A 24,822-nucleotide genomic window follows, 5' to 3' on the forward strand; every position below is an offset into this window, starting at 1 on the left:
CCGGCTGCACTCGTACCGCTCTGTAGGGGGCACTGTTGAACCATTTCACCACATCCATTCAAAGGCTGTAAAACATCAGGTTTATTCATAAAATGCCATAATTTGTGAATAATAACAATAATAACTCCAATTTAAGATGATGTTTATTTTAGATCCAAGCTGCGAGGGGGCGGAGCTTGATGCGGTTTTAACTGCGGAGGGCGTGGCTCTGGCAGATGAACCTCATCCTGGTGGAGCAGTGCAGGTCGTTGAGGCGACCGTCGCTATGGAGATGAGCGCAGTCTTCGTCTCCGGGTCCGAGGCCGTGTTCGGTCCAGGCGTCGGGTTGGCCGGGTTTCCACCGCCTGGAAAGCACGCAAACACAAACAAACAACATGACCCCGACAGGAAAACATGTGACCATGACAGGAACCCGAACAGACGCCGACGTTCGGACCAGCGACCCGACAGTGAAGAAGAAGACCAGGAGGCGGACCCACCTTCGGTTCATGATGTATGGCGTCTGGTTGACCCACTCCCACTTCCCGGTCCTCTCGTCTGTCAGACCCACCCAGTAGAACGTCCCCGTGGCGTGACGGATCACAAAGTCCTGGATCACACACACACACACACACACACACTGGTTTAACTGTCCTAGTCCAGTCCAGGAGTCCCACAGGGCTCCGTACTGGGTCCTCTGGGACTGAATGGAGTGTTTTTATCTGGACACTGTCTTTGTTGTCGGCCTGACCTGTGGCGCCCAAACATTTATGAAACACTTAAAGCAGCGTCTGACTGGAAGCCCACATGTGTGTCCACGTGTCCAACTCCAGTCGTGTCCTAATTCTCTCTAAACCATTAGTCTCATAAATAAACACAGTCCGTTTGTTTACAGAACAAACCCAAACAGCACTCGGGCCTTTTTGGGACTTTAGTGGCTCAGTGCATTGTGGGAACGGTGACCAAGTGAAAGCGGTTTGTCACAGATTTGGAAAGAACATGAGTGCGATGTCTGCACAGTAAACGTCTCCAGTCCACCAGGTTGTTTTCCAGTCAGTGGACGAAGGTAAAGGACAAACATGTGGGTTCAACACTGACCAACAGACAAACTGATGCTGCAGGAACTCACATTCCCACAATGCACTGAGCCACAAAAGCTCCTAAAAGGCCTGAGTGACGTTTGGGTTTGTTCTGTAAACAGACTGAGTTTATGATGGAGTCATCTACGACGCTGTTGAGGTGACTGTTTTTTTCAAGTTACTTTATTAACAATAATAATTAAAAAATAATATAATAATAATAAAAACACACCTATTTACTCCTTTGCTATCTATATAAATGTTTCTTTTTATGCAGATGATGCCCTCTTGGATTGATATATTAGTGAAACAAGCTGAATCAGAGTCATTTATTAATACGATAGAAGTCAAAGGTGTTCCACAGGGCTCTGCATTGGCTCCTCTGTCTTTTCCACATGATCATATTTTATTTCTATCTACCCTCCTCATCACCACATACATCAGAGGACCTGTTACAAATATGAACCAGTGTTAGATATAAGCCTGAGCCTTAGTTTGACATAAACTATGTTGTATTTTTACACTGATGACACCGTCCTCTCTGACTGGCTTCACCACAGGCCACGCCCACTCTCTGTTGACCTCTCTGACAGATGTGAAATGTCTCACCCAGTCGTCGTCGGTCATCAGGATGACCAGATGGGACTCGTGTCCGTTGCACCAGTCTCTGGCGTCGTGCCAGGCTAACGCCGTCTTACTGAAGAAATAACAGCTGGAGCCGGACTGGTCCCAGTCCAGAGGACAGCAGCCGTCCACCGCCGAGGCTGACGGACACAAACAACAACAATACAACAGCGCTACGACTGTACTCACATCAGGTCCAGTCCAGTAAACATGAACCGTGTAGACGGGAACACAGTGAACGCATCACAGCTGGATGAGGTGTGTTTACTGTTGTGGATGAGGTGTGTTTACTGTTGTGTGTGTTTACTGTTGTGTATGAGGTGTGTTTACTGTTGTGTATGAGGTGTGTTTACTGTTGTGTGTGTTTACTGTTGTGTATATGGTGTGTTTACTGTTGTGTATGAGGTGTGTTTACTGTTGTGTGTGTTTACTGTTGTGTATGAGGTGTGTTTACTGTTGTGTGTGTTTACTGTTGTGTATGAGGTGTGTTTACTGTTGTGTGTGTTTACTGTTGTGTATGAGGTGTGTTTACTGTTGTGTGTGTTTACTGTTGTGTATGAGGTGTGTTTACTGTTGTGTGTGTTTACTGTTGTGTATGAGGTGTGTGTGTTTACTGTTGTGTGTGTTTACTGTTGTGTATGTGGTGTGTTTACTGTTGTGTATGAGGTGTGTGTGTTTACTGTTGTGTGTGTTTACTGTTGTGTATGAGGTGTGTTTACTGTTGTGTGTGTTTACTGTTGTGTATGAGGTGTGTTTACTGTTGTGTGTGTTTACTGTTGTGTATGAGGTGTGTTTACTGTTGTGTATGAGGTGTGTTTACTGTTGTGTGTGTTTACTGTTGTGTATGTGGTGTGTTTACTGTTGTGTATGAGGTGTGTGTGTTTACTGTTGTGTGTGTTTACTGTTGTGTATGTGGTGTGTTTACTGTTGTGTATGAGGTGTGTGTGTTTACTGTTGTGTGTGTTTACTGTTGTGTATGTGGTGTGTGTGTTTACTGTTGTGTATGTGGTGTGTGTGTTTACTATTGTGTATGTTTACTGTTGTGTATGTGGTGTGTGTGTTTACTGTTGTGTATGTGTTGTGTGTGTTTACTGTTGTGTATGTGGTGTGTGTGTTTACTGTTGTGTAAGTGGTGTGTGTGTTTACTGTTGTGTATGTGGTGTGTGTGTTTACTGTTGTGTATGTTTACTGTTGTGTATGTGTTGTGTGTGTTTACTGTTGTGTATGTGTTGTGTGTGTTTACTGTTGTGTATGTTTACTGTTGTGTATGTGGTGTGTGTGTTTACTGTTGTGTATGTGTTGTGTGTGTTTACTGTTGTGGATGTGTTGTGTGTGTTTACTGTTGTGTATGTGGTGTGTGTGTTTACTGTTGTGTATGTGTTGTGTGTGTTTACTGTTGTGGATGTGTTGTGTGTGTTTACTGTTGTGTATGTGTTGTGTGTGTTTACTGTTGTGTATGTGGTGTGTGTGTTTACTGTTGTGTATGTGTTGTGTGTGTTTACTGTTGTGGATGTGTTGTGTGTGTTTACTGTTGTGTACATGGTGTGTGTGTTTACTGTTGTGTATATGTTGTGTGTGTTTACTGTTGTGTATGTGTTGTGTGTGTTTACTGTTGTGGATGTGTTGTGTGTGTTTACTGTTGTGTATGTGTTGTGTGTGTTTACTGTTGTGTATGTGTTGTGTGTGTTTACTGTTGTGGATGTGTTGTGTGTGTTTACTGTTGTGTACATGGTGTGTGTGTTACTGTTGTGTATATGTTGTGTGTGTTTACTGTTGTGTATGTGTTGTGTGTGTGTTTACTGTTGTGTATGTGTTGTGTGTGTTTACTGTTGTGTATGTGTTGTGTGTGTTTACTGTTGTGTATGTGTTGTGTGTGTTTACTGTTGTGTATGTGTTGTGTGTGTTTACTGTTGTGTATGTGTTGTGTGTGTTTACTGTTGTGTATGTGGTGTGTGTGTTTACTGTTGTGTATGTGTTGTGTGTGTTTACTGTTGTGGATGTGTTGTGTGTGTTTACTGTTGTGTACATGGTGTGTGTGTTTACTGTTGTGTATATGTTGTGTGTGTTTACTGTTGTGTATGTGTTGTGTGTGTTACTGTTGTGGATGTGTTGTGTGTGTTTACTGTTGTGTATGTGTTGTGTGTGTTTACTGTTGTGTATGTGTTGTGTGTGTTTACTGTTGTGGATGTGTTGTGTGTGTTTACTGTTGTGTACATGGTGTGTGTGTTTACTGTTGTGTATATGTTGTGTGTGTTTACTGTTGTGTATGTGTTGTGTGTGTTTACTGTTGTGTATGTGTTGTGTGTGTTTACTGTTGTGTATGTGTTGTGTGTGTTTACTGTTGTGTATGTGTTGTGTGTGTTTACTGTTGTGTATGTGTTGTGTGTGTTTACTGTTGTGTATGTGTTGTGTGTGTTTACTGTTGTGTACATGGTGTGTGTGTTTACTGTTGTGGATGAGGCGTTCCAGGGAACATTTCAGCGAGGCCACCGTCCTGCTGATGGAGTCCAGAACAGACAGCTGCTTCAGTGCGTCTGAAACTAAAACACACCCAGTTCAACACACTGAGGCCTGAAGCCAACCCAACACACCACATGTGACTGAGTCCAACACCTGACGACAGCTGGTCCTTGTTGTATTCCACCGCAAACTTCAGCCGCTGAACGTCTTTAGCTGCGTCTGGATCAGAGTTCAACACACATTCCAGTTAGTTTCACCTGTTCAACAGTTAACCCCCCAACACCGAACAGTTGAAACTGGATTTATGAAGGCTCTAACGTCCGTTTATGGACTTAAAGAAAAAAAAAGGTCAATGTTATCTCTGGTCTTAGTTGTTGTCATGTATGACGTTTTTTCAAATCCATTTACATTATTTTCAGTCACGTCAGCGTTTAGCAGTGAGCTATCACCTGCTAAATACAAGTAGCTACCATTAGCCCAGGTTGAAGAACTCTTACTGACGGAAGCACAAAGTTAACGTAGAATTCCATTAAAAACTAAAGACTCCATCGGCTGGTCTGCTTAGTGCTGTTCTCTGTGGTCAATGGATAATACTGATATGAAATGAAAGCTAAGCTAAGCCACTGAGCTAACAGGAGCTTACATTAGCCACTGAGCTAACAGGAGCTTACATTAGCCACTGAGCTAACAGGAGCTTACATTAGCTACTGAGCTAACAGGAGCTTACATTAGCCACTGAGCTAACAGGAGCTTACATTAGCCACTGAGCTAACAGGAGCTTACATTAGCCACTGAGCTAACAGGAGCTTACATTAGCTACTGAGCTAACAGGAGCTTACATTAGCCACTGAGCTAACAGGAGCTTACATTAGCCACTGAGCTAACAGGAGCTTCCATTAGCTACTGAGCTAACAGGAGCTTCCATTAGCCACTGAGCTAACAGGAGCTTACATTAGCCACTGAGCTAACAGGAGCTTACATTAGCTACTGAGCTAACAGGAGCTTACATTAGCCACTGAGCTAACAGGAGCTAACAGTGGTGTATATTAGCCGGTAAGCTAAGCACAGATCGATACTTCAGTTGTTTATGTTGTTCAGCGTCTTTGAGAAAACTCTTGTACCTGAGGCATAAATTTATTTAACGGATAAGAAAAAGTTGATGCTAATTTTTATTGCATATTAGACGTGTCCTAAACTTTATGAAAGAAGATTGTGTTTATTTCGTAAATAATGAGAATTTTACTTTTCTTCACAAATAAAGTCAAAGATGACACTAATTAAATTCATTCTGTTATTAACACAGCACTGTGTCCACTGGTCTGGATGTCCACTGTGTGTCCACTGGTCTGGATGTCCACTGTGTCCACTGGTCTGGATGTCCACTGTGTGTCCACTGGGTGGACATGCCCTTACCTTTGGTCAGCTGATGAGCGTTGGTCAGACCTTCAGTCAGGTTGGACACTTTCTTCTCAGTGGACCACAGTCGGCTTATTGTCTTTGTGTCTGTGGAGACAGAGACACAAGGACAGACCTGACTGTTCATCCCCTTTGGTCCACTGGACTCTTCTAAAACACAAATGCCAGTGTTTGTCTGTCCTCGTCCATGTCCTTCTATGGTCAGTCTGTATTTAATGTCCATCCTGCGTGGACTCATGTGTTCACTAGAGGTCCCCATGTGTCCTGTCCATGTCCTGGACTGGACTGGGCTGGACTGGGGTTCAAGTCCATGTCCTGGACTGGGGTTCAGGTCCATGTCTGTGTCCATGTCCATGTCCTGGACTGGACTGGGTTCAGGTCCTGTCTGTGTCTTTTATGTGCTCATGTGTCACTTCTCACTCGTGGCTCCGACAGCGATGATCAGGACCAGGATGATCGTCACCATGACAACAGGAAACAACCAACGCCTGAACCTGGAGACACCAGAGAGAGAGACAGGAGACGGCTCTGGCAGACAGACAGACAGACAGAAGGACAGACAGACAGAAGGGCAGACAGACAGATGGACAGACAGACAGATGGACAGACAGAAGGACAGACAGACGGACAGACAGACAGATGGACAGACAGACAAATGGACAAACAGACAGACAGAAGGACAGACAGACAGAAGGGCAGACAGAAGGACAGACAGAAGGACGGAAGGACAGAAGGGCAGACAGACAGATGGACAGACAGACAGATGGACAGACAGACAGACAGAAGGACAGACATACAGACAAATGGACAGACAGACAGACAGATGGACAGACAGACAAATGGACAGACAGACAGACAGAAGGACGGACGGACAGACGGAGGGACAGGTGAATATTTCAGTTCTCTTAAACTCAACTCTTTGCAGTCTGACATGAATGGACAGGTGGACAGACAGATGGACAGACAGACAGACAGACAGACAGACAGGTGGACAGGCAGGTGCTACCTTTGTTCCAGAAGGAGCTGCTGTCGTCTTCAACATCATCATGGTACTCTGTCGTCATGGTGACAGTGTCCCTGCTCCTTTTTGTCTTCTTCTTCTTCTTCTTCCTCTTCTCCTCACCGTTGGTCTGAGTGTGTGAGTGGAGGTCGATGGCCGTCAGATGAACTTTGAACTGTTAAACACTAGCATGTGTGTGTTTGTCCAACGACTGTTGGATCTACAGACTCTGAAAACCAGTCCAACACATGAGTCTACTATTATGACTATTATTATTATTATTATTACTACTACTATTATTAATATTATTATTACTACTACTATTATTATTATCATTATTATTTTATTATTATTAATATTGCTATTATTATTATTACTATTATTATTATTATTACTATTATTAGTAGTAGTATTATTATTACTATTACTATTATTATTATTATTTTATTATTATTAATATTGCTATTATTATTATTATTATTATTATTATAACTATTATTATTATTATTATTATTATTAATATTGCTATTATTATTATTACTATTATTATTATTATTACTATTATTAGTATTATTATTACTATTACTATTACTATTATTATTATTATTATTATTACACTTTATTGTAGATGTTCTGTCCGTCTCATATAACTGACACTTTAATGTCATTTAACATGAACACATTCACAGATACCATTGCTCAGTAGAACACAGACACAGTCCATGTTCCAGTCTTTTTTTTGTCCTCAGGTTTGGACACGCTGCTCTGTCATGTCCCCCTGTGAGGTCAGAGGTCAGGCCTCTGTCAGGTCGTCATTAAAGTACAACAGGATGGCTGGGGTGTACAGGTCCCGGTCCAGCCGCAGGTGGTCCAGCTGGGGGTCATCGTCATGGATACCATTCTCACTCAGTGTCCTGCTCATGTCCAGAGTCACACCTTCATGTTTCCAGGTGTAGCTGGAGGCGTGGGAGTTGTAGTCCAGGAAACGATGGAGGATCTGGGCCAGAGTGTCCTCTGAACACACCTGGACAGGTGAGACAGGTGAGAGACAGGTGAGACAGGTGAGAGACAGGTGAGACAGGTGAGACAGGTGAGAGACAGGTCAGACAGCAGAGACAGGTCAGACAGCAGAGACAGGTGAGACAGCAGAGACAGGTGAGACAGCAGAGACAGGTCAGACAGCAGAGACAGGTACAGAGGGCAGTGTTGTCTGTTCATCTTTCAGAGAAGGGAAGTTCATTGTCGGCTTACATTAAAAAAAAAAAAAAGTCCAGTTCTTTAAACATAAATTCGTCCTCTGTTCATTTTTCAGAAAATGCTCAGTTTCCTTATTGTACCAACTAAACAAGAAAACGTGTACCTTCAGACCAGTGTACCAGTTAGTCCAGTCCAGTGTACCAGTTAGTCCAGTGCTTGTGTTTTCTTTCAGGTCAGTAAATGAACAGTTCATTTGGTTTCTGTGATTCCACAGCAGAATGTGTGACGGTATTAAACTGAACTGTGTCAGTGAAGGAGCAGATCTGAAAACAGCTGTCAATCAAACCACATTCAGCCTTTGGACCCGTCCTCCGATCGGCATGCGGAAGCTCGGCGTCTGGCCCGGCCAAGCTCCGCCTACAGCTCCGTTTGCCCCTGGAGACGCAGAGCGTCCAGGGGCAGGACGACATGGTGTCATGTGTCCAGTGCTGGTCCAGTTTGTAGTGGTTTTTAAAGCAGTTCCACTCAGTCCCATTGAAGTGCATGGACGCTGAGCGTCTACGGACAAATGCACTGAGCAGAGATGGAATGAACAAACACAGACACGGGAATGGAGGAGAAGTGAACAACATCCAGTCCACTGATCTGGGATCAAACTGATTCTGAACCAACTGGTCTGAGAGATGAACGAGTTTCAACACATTTGGAGTCAATGAAATGAAAACAACTGAACAGATTTGAGCATTTAATGGGAGTCATTTTAGGAGAAGAGGAGCTTCACCTGCAGTCTGACTCTAAACAGCTGGGACAGAGGACACAGGAGTTTGGATTTGATTCATTCAGGACGTGAAAAACAGCCAAAAGCCCGACCTGGTGGTTTCCCAGAATGCACCTGTGCTCTCACCTCCAGCCTCGTCTCCTGGGTCGTCAGGGTGTTGATGATCCGGATCCACCTGGTCTTGGAGGACAACAGTCCCACCTGGTAGCGCTCATCCGTCCACCAGGGCTGTCCAAAGTCTGCGTCCCAGTCTGAGCGAGGACCAGCGGGGGGGACGTGGACGAAGCGTCCCCTGGGGGTGAAGTACCTGAGGCAATGTGTCACCGGGTCCACGTACCGCAACACCTGGACACGTCAACACAGAGGACACGTCAACACAGAGGACACGTCAACACAGAGGACACGTCAACACCTGGACACACGTGAACATATATATGATGGGTGGTCTTTTACTGACGTCTCCAGTCTCTGGGTCGAACCAGCTGCTGATGTCTTTTCCCGCTGACTCCATGATCGGCAGCAGGAGGACGTCCCCTGACACAGAGGACAGATGGTGTCATTTCAACATGATTATTTAACAGACAACACCCATGAGTGTGTGTGTGTGTGTGTAACTGTTTATTTTTTAATATTTAGACTATATATATATATATTTGTTATTTTCATAGTTATTGCTTTCATTCTTTAGTATTTAACACTTTTTGTTTTGTGTTTTCTTATTGGTTTAGACCAGCATGCACCTGGGTGGGCCTATGGCTTTATACCAGACAGACAGACAGACAGACAGACAGACAGGATGAGCAGACAGACAGACAGACAGACAGGATGAGCAGACAGACAGACAGACAGACAGACAGACAGACAGACAGACAGACAGGATGAGCAGACAGACAGACAGACAGACAGGATGAGCAGACAGACAGACAGACAGACAGGATGAGCAGACAGACAGACAGACAGACAGGATGAGCAGACAGACAGACAGGATGAGCAGACAGACAGCACAAAAGGCCTTAGTTGTTGTTTTCCCTCAGAATCCTCCTAGTAAAGCCCTTGTGGTCCATGTGTGGTCTGGACCGTGTGTCTTCTACTGTAAACAAACCCCTGGAGCACCAGTGGATACTAGTTCAGGTAAAGGCTGAAGTTCAGTCACATTTAAGCTGCTTTAGTTTGAATAACCAACAGCCTCTACAGTCACTGTTGATGAATGAAGGGACAGAAGAACAGCAGAAGCAGGGGCCGGTTCCGGTGGTTCTGACCTCGGTACTGGTCCATCAGGGGGGTCAGGTCGCACACTCTGCCCCGGTAGGACACCCACAGGTCCTCCGCCGTGTTGTGAGCCGACACCTCCGCCGGGGTGAAGTACCTGTGTCTGCGCATGCCCAATAAATGATTATCACCGATAATAAACGCTCCGGTCAGTCCCGGTCCGGTTCCACTGTGTTCGTGTTGTGTTGTTACTATGGAAACCCGGTGGCAGGGGGGCGGCGCTGTGACGTCACGTGTTTTCTCAAAGCCGCGTGTTTGTTTTAAATATCTTTTCTTCTTGTCGTTCACTTGTTCACATCTGTGTGTTTTTTCTGCGTCTTTTACTTTTTCTGTTTTTTTTTTTATGTGACGTATGTAAAGTGTCTTCCTCCCGGTTCGCTCGCCCCTCCTCTCTCTCTCCTCACTCTGGAATTTTCTCAGACGTGGCACACGCGCACTTTCTCTTTTTTCGCCAAATTTCCGTCGCTCGCGGCCACGGAAACGGAGGGAAAAGCATCACATCCCCTGGTCCCCATTGTCCCGCCTCTGATTGGCCCCGCTCACCCGCCAATCAGCCCTTCTGAGCCCGTTATTGGCCGTAGGACGTGGAATAGGCGGGACCTGGGTTTTCTGTTGACATCCACGCGGGGCCGTAGCGGATCGCTGGGTAATATCGCGAGATTTGAGCGCGGATCCTGATGGAGACGTGATCTTCGAGGCGGCGGAAAAAGCTTGTGTTGGTTAGTTTTGTGCTCAGTCCCAGGCTGTTCCTGCCGCAGACATGGCCTCCTGTCCGCTCCTCCTGCTGGGACTCGTCGCCCTCTTCCACGGCTCTGTGTCGGCCGAGCAGCGGAGGATCCCCGCAGGTAAGGCCGCTCCGGAGGCTACCGTGTCCGGCCCCGCGGACCCCCGGGACCCGGTGGAGGGCTCCGGTTCTCCGACAAACACACCGGAAACACAGCGAATAACACTGCGAATAACACTGCGAATAACACTGTGAATAACACTGCGAATAACACTGCGAAAAACACTGTGAATAACACTACGAATAACACTGCGAATAACACTGTGAATAACACTACGAATAACACTGCGAATAACACTACGAAAAACACTGCGAATAACAGCGAAAAACACAGCGAATAACGGCACTTACACCGGGTTGAACCACTTTAAGAACCACCGGTAAACCGCAGCAGGACTAACCCGAACAGCCGGTTCTGTGGGTCCGGTTCTGCTGGACTGTTGGGTCCGGTTCAGCTGCAGCAGGTTTTTCTGTTCTGTCTGAGGTGTGTGTGAAGTCCATATAATGTTAGTTTTTTAAAAATATTTTCTTTAAAATGTTAAATTTGAACCCTTACAGACCCAAACGTCTTCCTTTAACCTAAACCATCTACTGATCTAAACTGTTTAATTCCTGTTGATCCTCTAATCCTATCAGTCCATGTCAATAATTGGTGTCAAATACAGTTCTTCATCTTTTCATGGTCATCAGATATGACCATATTTGGACATTCAGAGGCTCCGCAGTTACCATGGAAACACCATCATCTTCTACAGCATTGCTTCTCCAGTCAAACCCATGCAGTTGGATCAGTGACAGTGGATGGACACACTGGGTTATGTTCAGTTCATGACAGATTGGACTGACAAAGACACTGTTTATTCAGTTTGATCTGTTTCTGACAGAAGAACCTTTGAATTAACTCTGAGTTTTCATGAACGTCTACATCACAGGTGTCAAACATGCGGCCTGGGGGCCAAATCCGGCCCACCAAAGAGTCCAAATCTGGCCCGTCAGATGAATTTGTGAAATGCAAAAATTGAAAATGTTGCATTAACAAACTATACTTTAACAAAAAATGTGAATAACCTGAAGAAATATGAACAACGTGAAATGTCTTGAGAAAAGTAAATGCAATTTTATTAATATTCTGTGTATTTGTAGTTGTAATGCAAGTTGTAATGCACATGTGTAAATGATAAACTGTTAAACTGAGGCAGAATATTGTTGAAACTGCACTTGTGTTTCTTAAGACATTTCAAGCTGTTCACGTTATTCAGATTTTTAAGGAAACAATGTAGATGTAAACATTATCATAATGTAATTTTACTTTTTTCACTGGTCTTATTTTACTGGTCCGGCCCACTGTAGATCATATTGGGGTGAACGTGGAACTGAACTAAAATGAGTTTGATACTCCTGGTCTACATGATCTGTGGATTAAATATAGAAAAACACAGGATTTACACATAAAAAAAGCTAAATACAGAGGATAATTTTGTAACAAACACTGGTGATAAATCAGTTAAAGGTAGAAATAGACAAAAATGAATTTGGGAACTGACATAAAAGTAGTTCTGGGTGTTTATGGGATAAAACAGAACAGAACGTCTGTTTCTGCTAAAGTGTTGAATGAGTCTGAAAACTTTAGAATCAACTGATTAAAACTAGTTTGAGTCAAACAGTCGTCTGAAAACTGGACAAATAAAAGTGACAGTTGAATTAGTTTAATAACCTCAGATAAAAGCAGAACATTTCAGTGAATAAATGAGTCATTGACAGCTTTAACCTTTGACCTCCACGGTTTATGAAGATGTAACAGTGGTTATTAAATTAAAGTAAATTCAACTCTACAGTATAAGGAGTATTTTTAGTATTTGTTCATCATATTCTGAATCAGTGCACATGTCTGAGTTTTTATTCCAGTTCCCTAAAACAAACTTTGTTCAGTCTTATCACATTAAATCCCAGGTGTCAAACATGCGGCCCAGGGGCCAAACCTGACCCACCAAAGGGTCCAACCGGCCCACGGGATGAATTTGTGAAATGCAAAAATTACACTGAAGATATTAACAATCAATTCACATACAGACACATACAGACCAATTAGATTTCAAGTGGGTCAGACCAGTAAAATATTATCGGAACAACATATAAATAATGACAACCCCAAATTTTCTCTTTGTTTTTGGTGCAAAAAAGTAAAATTATATGAAAATGTTTACATTACCAAACTATACTTTTACAAAAAATGTGAATAACCTGAACAAATATGAACAAACAGAAATGTCTTAAGAAAAGCAAATGCAATTTACCAATATTCTGCCTGTTACTAAATGTTTTGTGTGATTGTAATGCAAATTGTAATGCACATGTGTTAATGATAAACTGAGAAACCGAGGCGTAATATTGTTAAAATTGTACTTGTTTTTCTTAAGACAATTCAAGTTGTTCATGTTATTTAGATTTTTAAGGAAACTTTGTAAATGTAAACCTGATCGTAATATAATTTTACTTTTTTCACTGTTATTATTTCATTGGTCTGGCCCACTGCAGTTCAGTTTGGGCTAAATGTGGCCCCTGAACTCAAATGAGTTTGACAGCCCTGCATTAAATCCTCTGTGATGCAGTGTTTTATGTCCAGTATCTGCAGATAACAACAACAACAATAATAATAACAATGAGTCCACTGGTTATTTTAGAGATGAACTGATTATTGGCTTTCTGTGTCAAACGCACGCCCCTTTTCCACTTGTGCTCTGGAATATTCCACCTTTTTTCTGTTCCATCGTCTGTGTAAATGAAATGGATCCATTGGTTCCACCTCTGTCTGTAAGGACAGTTTTATTCACTGAACAATGGTCGGAAAACTGCCTGAAAGACAAAGAAAAGGGCAAAAACAGGACAAATCTGATCAGGTGAATGGAGGTGGATGGCATGGACTGGGGGGGGGTATTCAGTTTATTCATTTTCTGATCTGAAACTGGAGCACCAGCGTCTGGTGGAAAGAGGACAAACAGGCCTTTATTCTCCTCCTCCTCCATCACCTTTAGGGTATTTTTAGAGGAATTTGACTTGAAAAATTCCTCGAAAGCCTGAAGGGAAAACCAAGAGAAACAGAAGTGAAGGAGACGAGGAGGGTCTGAAAGAAGAGACGAGAAGGATCTGAAGGAGATGAGGAGGGGGATGAGGAGGGTCCGAAGGAGACGAGGAGGGTCCGAAGGAGACGAGGAGGGTCCGAAGGAGACGAGGAGGGTCTGAAAGAGACGAGAAGGATCTGAAGGAGACGAGGAAGGTCTGAAGGAGATGAGGAGGGGGATGAGGAGGGTCTGAAGGAGACGAGGAGGGTCTGAAGGAGACGAGGAGGGTCCGAGGGAGACGAGGAGGGTCCGAAGGAGAAGAGGAAGATCTGAAGGAGACGAGGAGGGTCTGAAAGAGACGAGAAGGATCTGAAGGAGATGAGGAGGGGGATGAGGAGGGTCCGAAGGAGACGAGGAGGGTCCGAAGGAGACGAGGAGGGTCCGAAGGAGACGAAGAAGGTCCGAAGGAGACGAGGAGGGTCCGAAGGAGTCGAGGAGGGTTAAACGGATCAGAACCCAGACAGTTCTGTTCAAATCCACTAAACTCACTGTTTCCTGGTCCAGAACATGGCCGCCGATGGGTTCAGTCAGTTTCAGTGCGTTCAGTTTCAGTGCGTTCAGTCGGTTTCAGTGCGTTCAGTCAGTTTCAGTGCGTTCAGTTTCAGTGCGTTCAGTCAGTTTCAGTGCGTTCAGTTTCAGTGCGTTCAGTCAGTTTCAGTGCGTTCAGTCAGTTTCAGTGCGTTCAGTTTCAGTGCGTTCAGTCAGTTTCAGTGCGTTCAGTCAGTTTCAGTGCGTTCAGTTTCAGTGCGTTCAGTCAGTTTCAGTGTATTCAGTCAGTTTCAGTGCGTTCAGTTTCAGTGCGTTCAGTCGGTTTCAGTGCGTTCAGTCAGTTTCAGTGCGTTCAGTTTCAGTGCGTTCAGTCAGTTTCAGTGCGTTCAGTTTCAGTGCGTTCAGTCAGTTTCAGTGCGTTCAGTTTCAGTGCGTTCAGTCAGTTTCAGTGTATTCAGTCAGTTTCAGTGCGTTCAGTTTCAGTGCGTTCAGTCAGTTTCAGTGCGTTCAGTTTCAGTGCGTTCAGTCAGTTTCAGTGCGTTCAGTCGGTTTCAGTGCGTTCAGTTTCAGTGCATTCAGTCAGTTTCAGTGCGTTCAGTTTCAGTGCGTTCAGTTTCAGTGCGTTCTCATAGGGTTAACGTCCCTGAACATGAGCGTCGCTGGTCTCCACATCGGTGCGTTTTCTCGTGCCGTCCGTTAAACGCCGTTTCTGTGGATCTCGGGTACATCGGACTCACCAGTGCTTTGTCCTTCTGATTGTTTACAGAAAACCTGCTGGTGATCACCGCGGCAACCGACGAGACGGACGGCTTCAACCGCTTCATGAGGACGGCCAAGGAGTTCAACTACACCGTCAAGGTAACTTCAGGACACTCCGCAACGCAAATGGAACGCACCCAGAAAACTGCCGTTACAATAGAGGTGGTAGTGCTTTAGCTGTTAGCTGTTAGCATTGCATTTTACCGTAGCATTGGATTCACTGAAGGCCTTTTGGTTCAGTCGTCTCAGAGGTTCAGTCTGTCTGAACCATGAGCACATATGTTCACATCTGTTCCCGTTTGTTCTAGTCTGTTCTCGTTTGTTCACGGATGTTCTCTAATGTTCCCGTATGTTTTCGTACACCTGCACCGCTAACTGTTTGCTAGCTGCTAATGGTTCCAGACTGGTCTGAACTGGATTGGACTCAGACCGTCATAGAAGAACCAGATGTGCAACACATCGGTGTTTGTTCCGGCTCTGGTGGAACCTCTGATGATGCAGACGGTGGGTCCGATTGCGGTTCTGATTGTGGTTCTGGTTCCGTGCAGGTCCTGGGTCTGGGTGAGGAGTGGAAGGGGGGGGACGTGGCCCGGACGGTGGGTGGAGGTCAGAAGGTCCGATGGCTGAAGAAGGAGCTGATCAAACTGTCCGAGCAGAAGGACACCGTGGTCCTGTTTGTGGACAGGTAAGCTCGGCTGAACCGGAACCAGGTCCAGGTCCTGGGTCTTTGTGGTGCCATCAGTGTGCTAGATTGGTCCTGGTCCAGGTCCAGGGTCTTTGTGCTTTGTGTCCTTTGTGTCTTTGTTCAGACGGTAATGTGACTCGGACAGGTGTGTCCCTTCAGCCAATCAGGTTTCACCTGTTCAGAACATCAACAGTCAAACCAGGCCACGTTTACAGAAAACACCAGGGACCGAAAACCAAAACCAGTGCACAACAAAACCTGACCTAGGTCTGATCCACATCAGCCCAGAAAATCTTAAGAGAAGCTGATCTACGGGAAGAAAAAACTGTTCAAACACCACAAACGTGGAAAACAACGACAACGAAAGGTGTAAAAGTCCGCCCCTTTGACACCAGACCGCCCCTTTAAATCTGGACCGTCCCTTTAACACCGGACCATCTCTTTAACACCAGACTGTTCCTTTAATACCAGACTGCCCCTTTAAATCCGGACTGTCCCTTTAACACTGGATTGCCCCTTTAACACCGGACCGCCCCTTTAACATCAGACCGCCCCTTTAACACCAGACCGCCCCTTTAACACCTGACTGACTGCCCCTTTAACACCTGACTGTCCCTTTAACACCTGACTGTCCCTTTAACACCTGACTGTCCCTTTAACATCAGACCGCCCCTTTAACACCAGACCGCCCCTTTAACACCTGACTGTCCCTTTAACACCAGACCACCCCTTTAACACCTGACCGCCCCTGTAATGTCGGACCACCCCTATTACAGTTATTGGGTTATTGTCGTCATGGAAATGGACTCACTGAGTTCTGGACCAGAGCACAGGTTTGGGTTTTAGTGAACACTTTCAGCTCCTGGACTCAACATTGTCCTGGTTTCAGTGTTGGGGGTCAGAGGTCAGAAGTCAGGGGTCAGAGGTCATTGTCAGTGTGCTGTTTCATTGATTCGTCTTCTGTTCCAGTTACGATGTGATCTTCGCGTCTGGTCCTGAGGAGCTGCTGCTGAAGTTTTCTCGTCTGGGCCACAGAGTAGTTTTCTCTGCCGAAGGGTTCTGCTGGCCCGACCAGAGACTGGCCTCCAAGTACCCAGAGGTGCATTCTGGGAAACGCTACCTCAACTCAGGAGGTATGGAAGTATGTGACACAGCTCTGGTGTGTTTAAGGACACTGGGAAACACCGACTGGGGTTGAGGTGGAATTAGTCTGGGTATCTGCTAAATCTAAATAAAACTGTGGATGTCTGAGTTTTCACCTCTGGTTTTGTCTCCAGGGTTTATCGGCTTCGCTCCAGATCTCGCCGCCATCGTCCAACAGTGGAAATACAAAGACAACGATGACGACCAGCTGTTCTACACCCGGATCTACCTGGACAAGACGCAGAGGGTAAGACCACCTGGAGTCAGAGGGTTAGACCACCTGGAGTCAGAGGGTTAGACCACCTGGAGTCAGAGGAAGCAGGTCATCAGTGTTTCAGTCCAAACCAACGGATGAAACTCATCAGTTTAATGTGAAGAAAGTTATTTTCTGAAATCCGATCCAGAAGTCTCTGATACCTGTGGTCGTCATGGAGATGTTCTGTGTTTTCAGACCAAGTTCAACATGACCCTGGATCATCGCTCCAGAATCTTCCAGAACCTGAATGGGGCTGTCGGTGAGTGTCTATGACCCATAATCCTCAGTAAGACGTGAACTGAACAATTGGTGGCAAGTGTAAAGAAAAAACAGGTAGAGTAGAGCAGATGTGTTCGAAACATGAGAGCCTTAAAGAACCCACTGGGTCCAGTTTTAGACTGAGGTATGGTTCTGGATGATTAGGAGAAGCAGGAGTAGTATTTGGAGTGGTAGTGGTAGTATTTGCAGTAGTGGTAGTATTAGTAGTAGTCATCCTCACTTTACTGTTGCGTCAAACATCCATTCGTTAACTTCGTTACCTTCGTTAACTCTGCTTAAAGAACATGTGACTGTTAGCATGTGAATCCAAACACCAGACGTTGTATTTATTCCTGAATTTCCGTTTCTACCTGAACTCTTCTTTCTCTTATCGTTTTTCTGTGTTTGTCAGATGAAGTGGTCCTAAAGTTTGAGAGGGCAAAGGTCAGGGCGAGGAACGTGGCCTACGACACACTTCCTGTCATTATCCACGGCAACGGACCCACCAAGGTAAACAACCAACCACTGGCCTCCACCGACACCATGTGACCCATGGGCTTTTATGTCCACTCTGTCCTCACTGTCCTTACTGTCCACTCTGTCCTCTCTGTCCTTACTGTCCACTCTGTCCTCTCTGTCCTTACTGTCCTCTGTCCTTACTGTTCACTCTGTCCTCTGTGTCCTCACTGTCCTCTGTGTCCTCTGTCCTCACTGTCCACTCTGTCCTCTGTGTCCTCACTGTCCTCTGTGTCCTCTGTCCTCACTGTCCACTCTGTCCTCTCTGTCCTCACTGTCCTCTGTGTCCTTACTGTCTTCTCTGTCCTCTGTCCTCTGTGTCCTCTGTCCTTACTGTCCTCTTTGTCCTCTGTGTCCTCTGTCCTCACTGTCCACTCTGTCCTCTGTGTCCTCACTATCCACTCTGTCCTCACTGTCCTCTGTGTCCTTACTGTCTTCTCTGTCTTCACTGTCCTCTGTGTCCTCTGTCCTCACTGTCCACTCTGTCCTCTCTGTCCTCACTGTCCTCTGTGTCCTTACTGTCTTCTCTGTCCTCTGTCCTCTGTGTCCTCTGTCCTTACTGTCCTCTTTGTCCTCTGTGTCCTCTGTCCTCACTGTCCACTCTGTCCTCTGTGTCCTCACTATCCACTCTGTCCTCACTGTCCTCTGTGTCCTTACTGTCTTCTCTGTCTTCACTGTCCTCTGTCCTCTGTGTCCTCAGCTGCAGCTGAACTACCTGGGGAACTACGTCCCCACAGCCTGGACCTATGAGAACGGCTGTGGAAACTGTGACGATGACCTGCTGTTTTTCAACGACGTCCCTGTACGGACAACGCCATCTTTACGGTTTACCGACGCTCCCCGGTTCTTTGATGTCCTTTTGCTGCGTTTCCACTATGTGGTAACGGCTCGACTCGGAACTTTTTACGTTTCCATTACGAAAAAGGACCTGGAGTCTGGTACCTGGTACTAGTTTTTTGGTCTCACCTCCGCTGAGGTTCCAGGACTGGGGACCAGATCCTAAAACGTGACGTGTAAACACTGCAGACCACTGATTGGTCAGAGCTGTCTGTGTGTCCCGCCCTTTTACAAAAACAGATGCAGTAGTTTCCAGTAAATCTGTCAGTAGGTGAATCCACATGAGGACAGTAAACTGTAAAACCACACCATGGTTTGTCCAGGAGGTTCAGATGCAAACATTCAGCAGGAGTTTGACCAGACAACAGGCAACCAGTGAGTTTATCAGCAACTGTGAGCAGACAACACAGAAGTAACGCACTGCATCACTATGACGACCAGGTACTGGAAAGTGGGTAGTATCCTGGAATGGAAATGGTCTCCAGGAGTAGGACCTGGTACCAGAGTGGAGTCGAGCCAAGCCGAGTTGAGCTGGTACCACATAGTGGAAACGCAGCATTTGTGTGGTTCTGGTTCTGGTTGTGGGTTTGGTGGACCTCAGTAACCCTGGTTTGTGTGGTTCAGGATGCGCAGATGCCCCTGGTCTACATGGCCATCTTCATCGAACACGCCACGCCCTTCATGGAGGAGTTCCTGGACCGCCTGGCCACCATGAACTACCCCAAAGGCCGGATCCGCCTGTTCATCCACAACAACGTACGACACACACACACACACACACACACACACCTGCACCTGTGAGGGCAGGTTCTAACCAGGCTGTGTTCTCATCCAGGTGGTGTACCACGAGCAGCACATCCACCAGTTCTGGGAGCGTCACAAAGACCTGTTCCCTGACGCTCAGCTGGTCGGACCAGAGGAGAACCTGCAGGAGGACAAGGCCAGAACCATGGCAGTGTGAGTCACCAGAACTTGCACAGAACCTTTACAGAACCTGTGTGGAACCTCAGCGTAGGTTAATGTTGTGTGTCCGTGCAGCGACGCCTGTAAGAAGGATCCGGAGTGTGATTATTACTTCAGCATCGACTCGGACGTGGCCTTGGTCAACCCGGACACCCTGAGGATCCTGATCGAAGAAAACAAGTACGAGCACCTTCTGTTGGGTTCTGCGGACCCGGGTACCCGTCACATGCTAACTGTGCTGTCCCTCCCTCCCCCCCAGGTCGGTGATCGCCCCCATGCTGTCCAGACACGGGAAGCTGTGGAGCAACTTCTGGGGTGCTCTGAGTCCTGAAGGGTACTACTCCAGGTCCGAGGACTACATCGAGATCGTCCAGGCCAAAAGGATGTGAGTCCGTACCCAGGAACAGTCCTGAAGGTTCTTCCTGTTTCTGCGTCTGAGGTCCATTAGAACAACTGGTCCACCAGTTAAACCAGTGCTGTAGTCCAGGGTATACGGCGGTACACGGAGTAGACCTCCTTGTTTTTTGGTCAGCGTTGCGTATACTCACTCATAAATCTCCCCTCATGTGCTCCATTCAGTCGTACATCTGAACCAAACTGTCCATGTTTTCCCCTCGGACGGTGAAGCCATGACCCGCCCTCCTCTGCCTCTAATTGGCCAGTACTTGGTATCTTCACTGATTAGATTGGTTAACTTTAGGCATGAGGACTGATTAGCCAATCAGAGGTAGAGTAGGGCGGGTCATGCCCAGGAAAATGTTGCTATCTAGCGCAATTATTGGAAATGCAAGCAAGAAAGGCAGAATAAACGTCTTTCAAGTGAGTGACACAAATGGAGAGAACCTACTGTGATGGAATCCATAATTCTGAGGTCAGTTTAAGGTGGTTTCAGAATGAGTCACTGTTTTAAACTACTGGTCACATGACTGTACATGTAGAGAAAAAGAGATGGTGTTTGCAATAATTACACTGTGTGAGTAGGATAACGGTATGAAAGGCTAACCTTATGAAGGCGAACGTTATGAAAGGCTAACCTTATAAAGGGTAAAGTTATGAAAGGCTAATGTTATGGAAAGCTAACGTTATGAAAGGCTAATGTTATGGAAGGCTAACATTATGAAAGGCTAATGTTATGAAAGGCTAACGCTATAAAAGGTTAATGTTATAAAGGCTAACGTTATGGAAGGCCAATGTTATGGAAGGCTAATGTTAAAATGCTAACGTTATGAAAGGCTAACATTATGGAAGGCTAATGTTATGAAAGGCTAACATTATGAAAGGCTAATGTTATGGAAGGCTAACGTTATGAATGTGTGTGTGTGTCTCTGTCTCTGTGTGTGTGTTTGTGTGTGTGTGTGTCTCTCTCTGTCTGTGTGTGTGTTTGTGTCTGTGTGTGTGTGTGTGTGTCTCTCTCTGTCTGTGTGTGTGTGTGTCTCTCTCTGTCTCTGTGTGTGTTTGTGTCTCTCTGTGTGTGTGTGTGTCTCTCTCTGTCTCTGTGTGTGTTTGTGTCTCTGTGTGTGTGTCTCTGTGTGTGTGTGTGTCTCTCTCTGTCTGTGTGTGTGTTTGTGTCTCTCTGTGTGTGTGTGTCTCTCTCTGTCCCTGTGTGTGTGTCTCTGTCTCTGTGTGTGTGTCTCTCTGTGTGTGTGTGTGTGTGTGTGTGTGTGTGTGTGCAGTGGTCTGTGGAACGTCCCGTACATCACTCAGGCCTACCTGATCAAAGGCAGCGTCCTCAGGTCCAGACTGTCCCAGGTCCAGCTGTACCAGGATGACGGCCTGGACCCAGACATGGTCTTCTGCAGGAACGTCAGAGACCAGGTGAGTCGGAACCGAGCGGCCAATCAGAGGGGACAGCGCGCGGCCACGCCCCCTCCGCAGGTAGATGAGTCGATAACTGGGCGTGTCCCGTGTGTCTCAGGGCGTCTTCATGTTCGTGTCCAATCGGGACGAGTTTGGACGGTTGGTGTCGTCAGCGAACTTCAACACGTCCAGGCTGCACCCGGACATGTGGCAGATCTTTGACAACCCTGTGGTGAGATGGACACACCCACACCTGGACAGACACGCCCACACATGGACAGACACACCCACACCTGGACAGACAAGCCCACACATGGACAGACACACCCACACCTGGACAGACACACCCACACCTGGACAGACACGCCCACACATGGACAGACACGCCCACACATGGACAGACACACCCACACCTGGACAGACATGCCCACACCTGGACAGACACGCCCACACCTGGACAGACAAGCCCACACATGGACACACACACACACACACACACACACACACACACACACCTGGACACACCCCCACCTGGACAGACGACCCCACACTCACACACACACCTGGACACACCCACCCACACCCACCTGGACACACACACACACTCATGGACACACCCACACACTAAACTGAATGTGGTCTTTCCAGGACTGGAGGGAGAAGTACATCCATGAGAACTACTCCAAGATCTTTGAGGATGAGAAGGCGTTTGTGGAGCAGGTACACACACACACACACCTGAGTGATCAGCTGATCGGTCAGTCCACTGATTGGACGGTCCGGGTCAATCCTGTCTGTGTGTCTCAGCCGTGTCCAGACGTCTACTGGTTCCCAGCGTTCTCCGACAAGATGTGTGACCATTTAGTGGAGACCATGGAGGACTACGGCCAGTGGTCTGGAGGGTCCCACAAGGTAGTGTCCACCTGTCTGTCCACCTGTCTGTCCACCTGTCCCTTTGTCCACCTGTCTATCTGTCCACCTGCCCGTCCCTCCGTTGACCCGTCTGTCTGTGTGTCCTCCAGGATGAGCGTCTTGCTGGGGGGTATGAGAACGTCCCCACTGTGGACATCCACATGAACCAGATCGGTTTTGAGAAGGAGTGGCTCAAGTTCCTGAAGGACTTCATCTCCCCGGTGACGGAGAAGCTCTACCCCGGGTACTACCCCAAGGTACGCCCACATTCCAACTGCACAGGGGGGCAGGGCTGGGGGCGGGCTCTGTGGGCGGGGCTTTGGACTCAGTGGGCGGGGCTTTGGACTCAGTGGGCGGGGCTGTAGGCTCAGTGGGCGGTCCTCTGTGCTCAGTGGGCGGTCCTCACCCTGTCCTGTGTGTCCAGGCCCAGGCCATCATGAACTTCGTGGTGCGGTACCGTCCAGATGAACAGCCGTCTCTCAGACCGCACCACGACTCGTCCACCTTCACCATCAACATCGCACTCAACAACAAAGGACGGGACTACGAGGTAACCACGCCCACTCAGGCAGAGGAGGGGCCAGCGGCACCCCCAGGACCCTGGGACCCTGGTCCAGACCAGGGGGTCCAGGGTCAGGGTCCCAAAGGTTGATTCATTGAGGTCACCTGTAACATTTAAATAACCTGTGTGTGTGTGTGTGTGTGTGTGTGTGTGTGTGTGTGTGTGTCCTCAGGGTGGTGGTTGTCGGTTTCTTCGTTATGACTGTAGGGTGGAGTCTCCTCGTAAAGGCTGGTCTTTCATGCACCCGGGTCGCCTGACCCACTACCACGAGGGTCTGCCCACCACCAGGGGGACCCGCTACATCATGGTGTCCTTCGTGGACCCCTGAACGCACCACAGACCACCTGGACCCATCTGGACTGAGCGCATGTCAAAGTGTGTGTGTGTGTGTGTGTGTGTGTGTGTGTGTGTGTGTGTGTGTGAGTGCACGTGTGTGTGTGGGGCCTGACCAGCGAGGCCCCGCCCCCTCCTCCAGGTGGGACGGACAGATTCACCTGATGTCAGTGAATGCATCGTGGTCTCTTTTTTTACAGAGGACCCTGAAAGCCCCTTCACAGACCTGGTGTCAGAGTGGGACATGGGAGTGTTTTCATCCAATCACCTTCATTAGTCCGAAATCAGCTGTAGGTCAAAGGTCAGATGCTGTGTTCAGGACAGCTGGGAATTTAGACAACTCTTGTAACATTGACTCTTTTGTAGGAGTTTTTTTTTTTTTTAATCCTGATTTTTAACGTTTGTGTTTGTGTCGAACTCGGAGGCGTTTCTTCTCCTGGTTCCGACGTTTCAGACTCTGTTTCTCTTCATGGTCACATGACGTTTCAGGTCCGAGCATGCGTTAAACCGAGCTGCCTTATTTTCATGAACGTGTCGTATCTATGCAACAGACGCTCTGGATGATTTCGACCAATCACATCGTCTTCGGAGCCTCGTCGATCATATTTGACACAAAAGGAAATCACTGTAATCTGAGTCTATTTTAATGATGCGTTTGTGTTTGTGTTGTTTGTGGGATTTTTCACTAACGGCCTTAGACTGGTGTGTGTTTGTGTTTAGTTTCAGGTTGTTTTTTTTTTCATCCTTCAGTTTAATTTAAACGCGTTGGAACTCCACGCTGCCTCTGGTCTTCCTTTTCTACGTCGTCTTCTCGGGCTTTGTACAAACTGCATTAAATTATTTGGTGAATAAAGTTTGAACATGTTTTCACTGAGTCACTGTTTGATGAAGAATAAAACCATGTGAAGCAAAAATAACAACATAATAACCAAAATAATGACAAACATTTCTGTGTTTTACGGTGAAAAAAGTCCAATGACGTGTTGAAAATGTGAAAAACATCAACAACCTGAAGTTTCTTAAGAAAAATAAGTGTAATTTTAACAATATTATGTCTGAGTTTATCATTTATACGTGTACGTCCATTAAAATTTAGAGGAATTTGGAGAAATTTCAAAAAACGTGAACACAACGGAAAAAAAAACAAAACAAATATGAACAAAATAAAGAATAAGAACAAAAACTTCAGAAACACGAACAAAATGAGGTTAAAATTATATTTAATTTTTTTAAGACGTTTCAGCTCATTCACATTTTTTTTAATTTAAGGATAGTTTGTAAATGTAAATATTGTCATTTTTATTTGTATTTGTCATTATTTACAGGTTCTTCTGGTCTTCTTTTCCTGGTTCTGACATAAACTGTAGATCATATTGGTCTGAATGTGGAACCTGAACAGTTATAATAATGTCTTCAGTGTCATTTTTGGATTTGATCGGAATCTTTTGCCGTTGGTTTTGGTCCGTGAGGCGTTTGTTTGAACCCTGAAGAAGAAAAACTGAAAAACAGAACATGAAGGTGTTCAGACTGTTGGATTCATCCACATACAGGGTGGGGAAGCAAAATGTACAATATTTTGAGGCAGGGATTGAAAGACAGTGTATGAC

The 24,822-nt window shown here is 46.3% G+C and overlaps 3 protein-coding genes across 6 annotated transcripts; 1 reads left to right on the top strand and 2 right to left on the bottom strand.

Annotated features, from left to right (window-relative positions):
- Positions 1-57: 57 nt before the first annotated feature.
- asgr1a (asialoglycoprotein receptor 1a) lies at positions 58-6,798 on the bottom strand. 2 transcript variants are annotated; one of them, XM_030130143.1, is made up of 8 exons: positions 6,565-6,798; positions 5,979-6,052; positions 5,556-5,645; positions 4,296-4,361; positions 4,130-4,222; positions 1,668-1,822; positions 480-589; positions 58-344 (listed from the first exon to the last, which is right to left on the bottom strand). In XM_030130143.1, exons 2-8 carry the CDS (start codon positions 6,022-6,024, stop codon positions 188-190), a joined length of 717 nt encoding a protein of 238 aa, XP_029986003.1. In that variant the 5' UTR covers positions 6,025-6,052; positions 6,565-6,798; the 3' UTR covers positions 58-187. The 2 variants fall into 2 exon arrangements, with proteins under 2 accessions (XP_029986003.1, XP_029986002.1); XM_030130142.1 differs by having other exon boundaries at positions 5,979-6,086.
- A 405-nt stretch (positions 6,799-7,203) lies between these two features.
- LOC115416397 (cytochrome b5 domain-containing protein 1-like) lies at positions 7,204-10,570 on the bottom strand. Of its 2 annotated transcripts, none has more exons than XM_030130147.1 (4): positions 9,793-10,570; positions 8,991-9,067; positions 8,660-8,878; positions 7,204-7,582 (listed from the first exon to the last, which is right to left on the bottom strand). In XM_030130147.1, exons 1-4 carry the CDS (start codon positions 9,911-9,913, stop codon positions 7,352-7,354), a joined length of 648 nt encoding a protein of 215 aa, XP_029986007.1. In that variant the 5' UTR covers positions 9,914-10,570; the 3' UTR covers positions 7,204-7,351. The 2 variants fall into 2 exon arrangements, with proteins under 2 accessions (XP_029986007.1, XP_029986004.1); XM_030130144.1 differs by having other exon boundaries at positions 8,648-8,878.
- On the top strand, positions 10,563-24,080 carry LOC115416388 (multifunctional procollagen lysine hydroxylase and glycosyltransferase LH3-like). 2 transcript variants are annotated; one of them, XR_003934967.1, is made up of 20 exons: positions 10,563-10,647; positions 14,961-15,052; positions 15,502-15,638; positions 16,608-16,771; positions 16,916-17,028; positions 17,233-17,296; positions 17,708-17,805; positions 18,512-18,613; positions 19,273-19,404; positions 19,484-19,605; positions 19,687-19,791; positions 19,871-19,996; positions 21,285-21,426; positions 21,527-21,640; positions 22,057-22,128; positions 22,216-22,320; positions 22,431-22,577; positions 22,745-22,870; positions 23,055-23,287; positions 23,324-24,080. XR_003934967.1 is itself a non-coding variant. In XM_030130125.1 (19 exons), exons 1-19 carry the CDS (start codon positions 10,563-10,565, stop codon positions 23,208-23,210), a joined length of 2,202 nt encoding a protein of 733 aa, XP_029985985.1. In that variant the 3' UTR covers positions 23,211-24,080. The 2 variants fall into 2 exon arrangements, 1 of the variants encoding a protein (XP_029985985.1); XM_030130125.1 differs by having other exon boundaries at positions 23,055-24,080.
- Positions 24,081-24,822: the final 742 nt, after the last annotated feature.

This window comes from Sphaeramia orbicularis, unplaced genomic scaffold, assembly GCF_902148855.1.
Source record: "Sphaeramia orbicularis unplaced genomic scaffold, fSphaOr1.1, whole genome shotgun sequence".
NCBI classification, from domain to species: Eukaryota; Metazoa; Chordata; class Actinopteri; order Kurtiformes; family Apogonidae; genus Sphaeramia; species Sphaeramia orbicularis.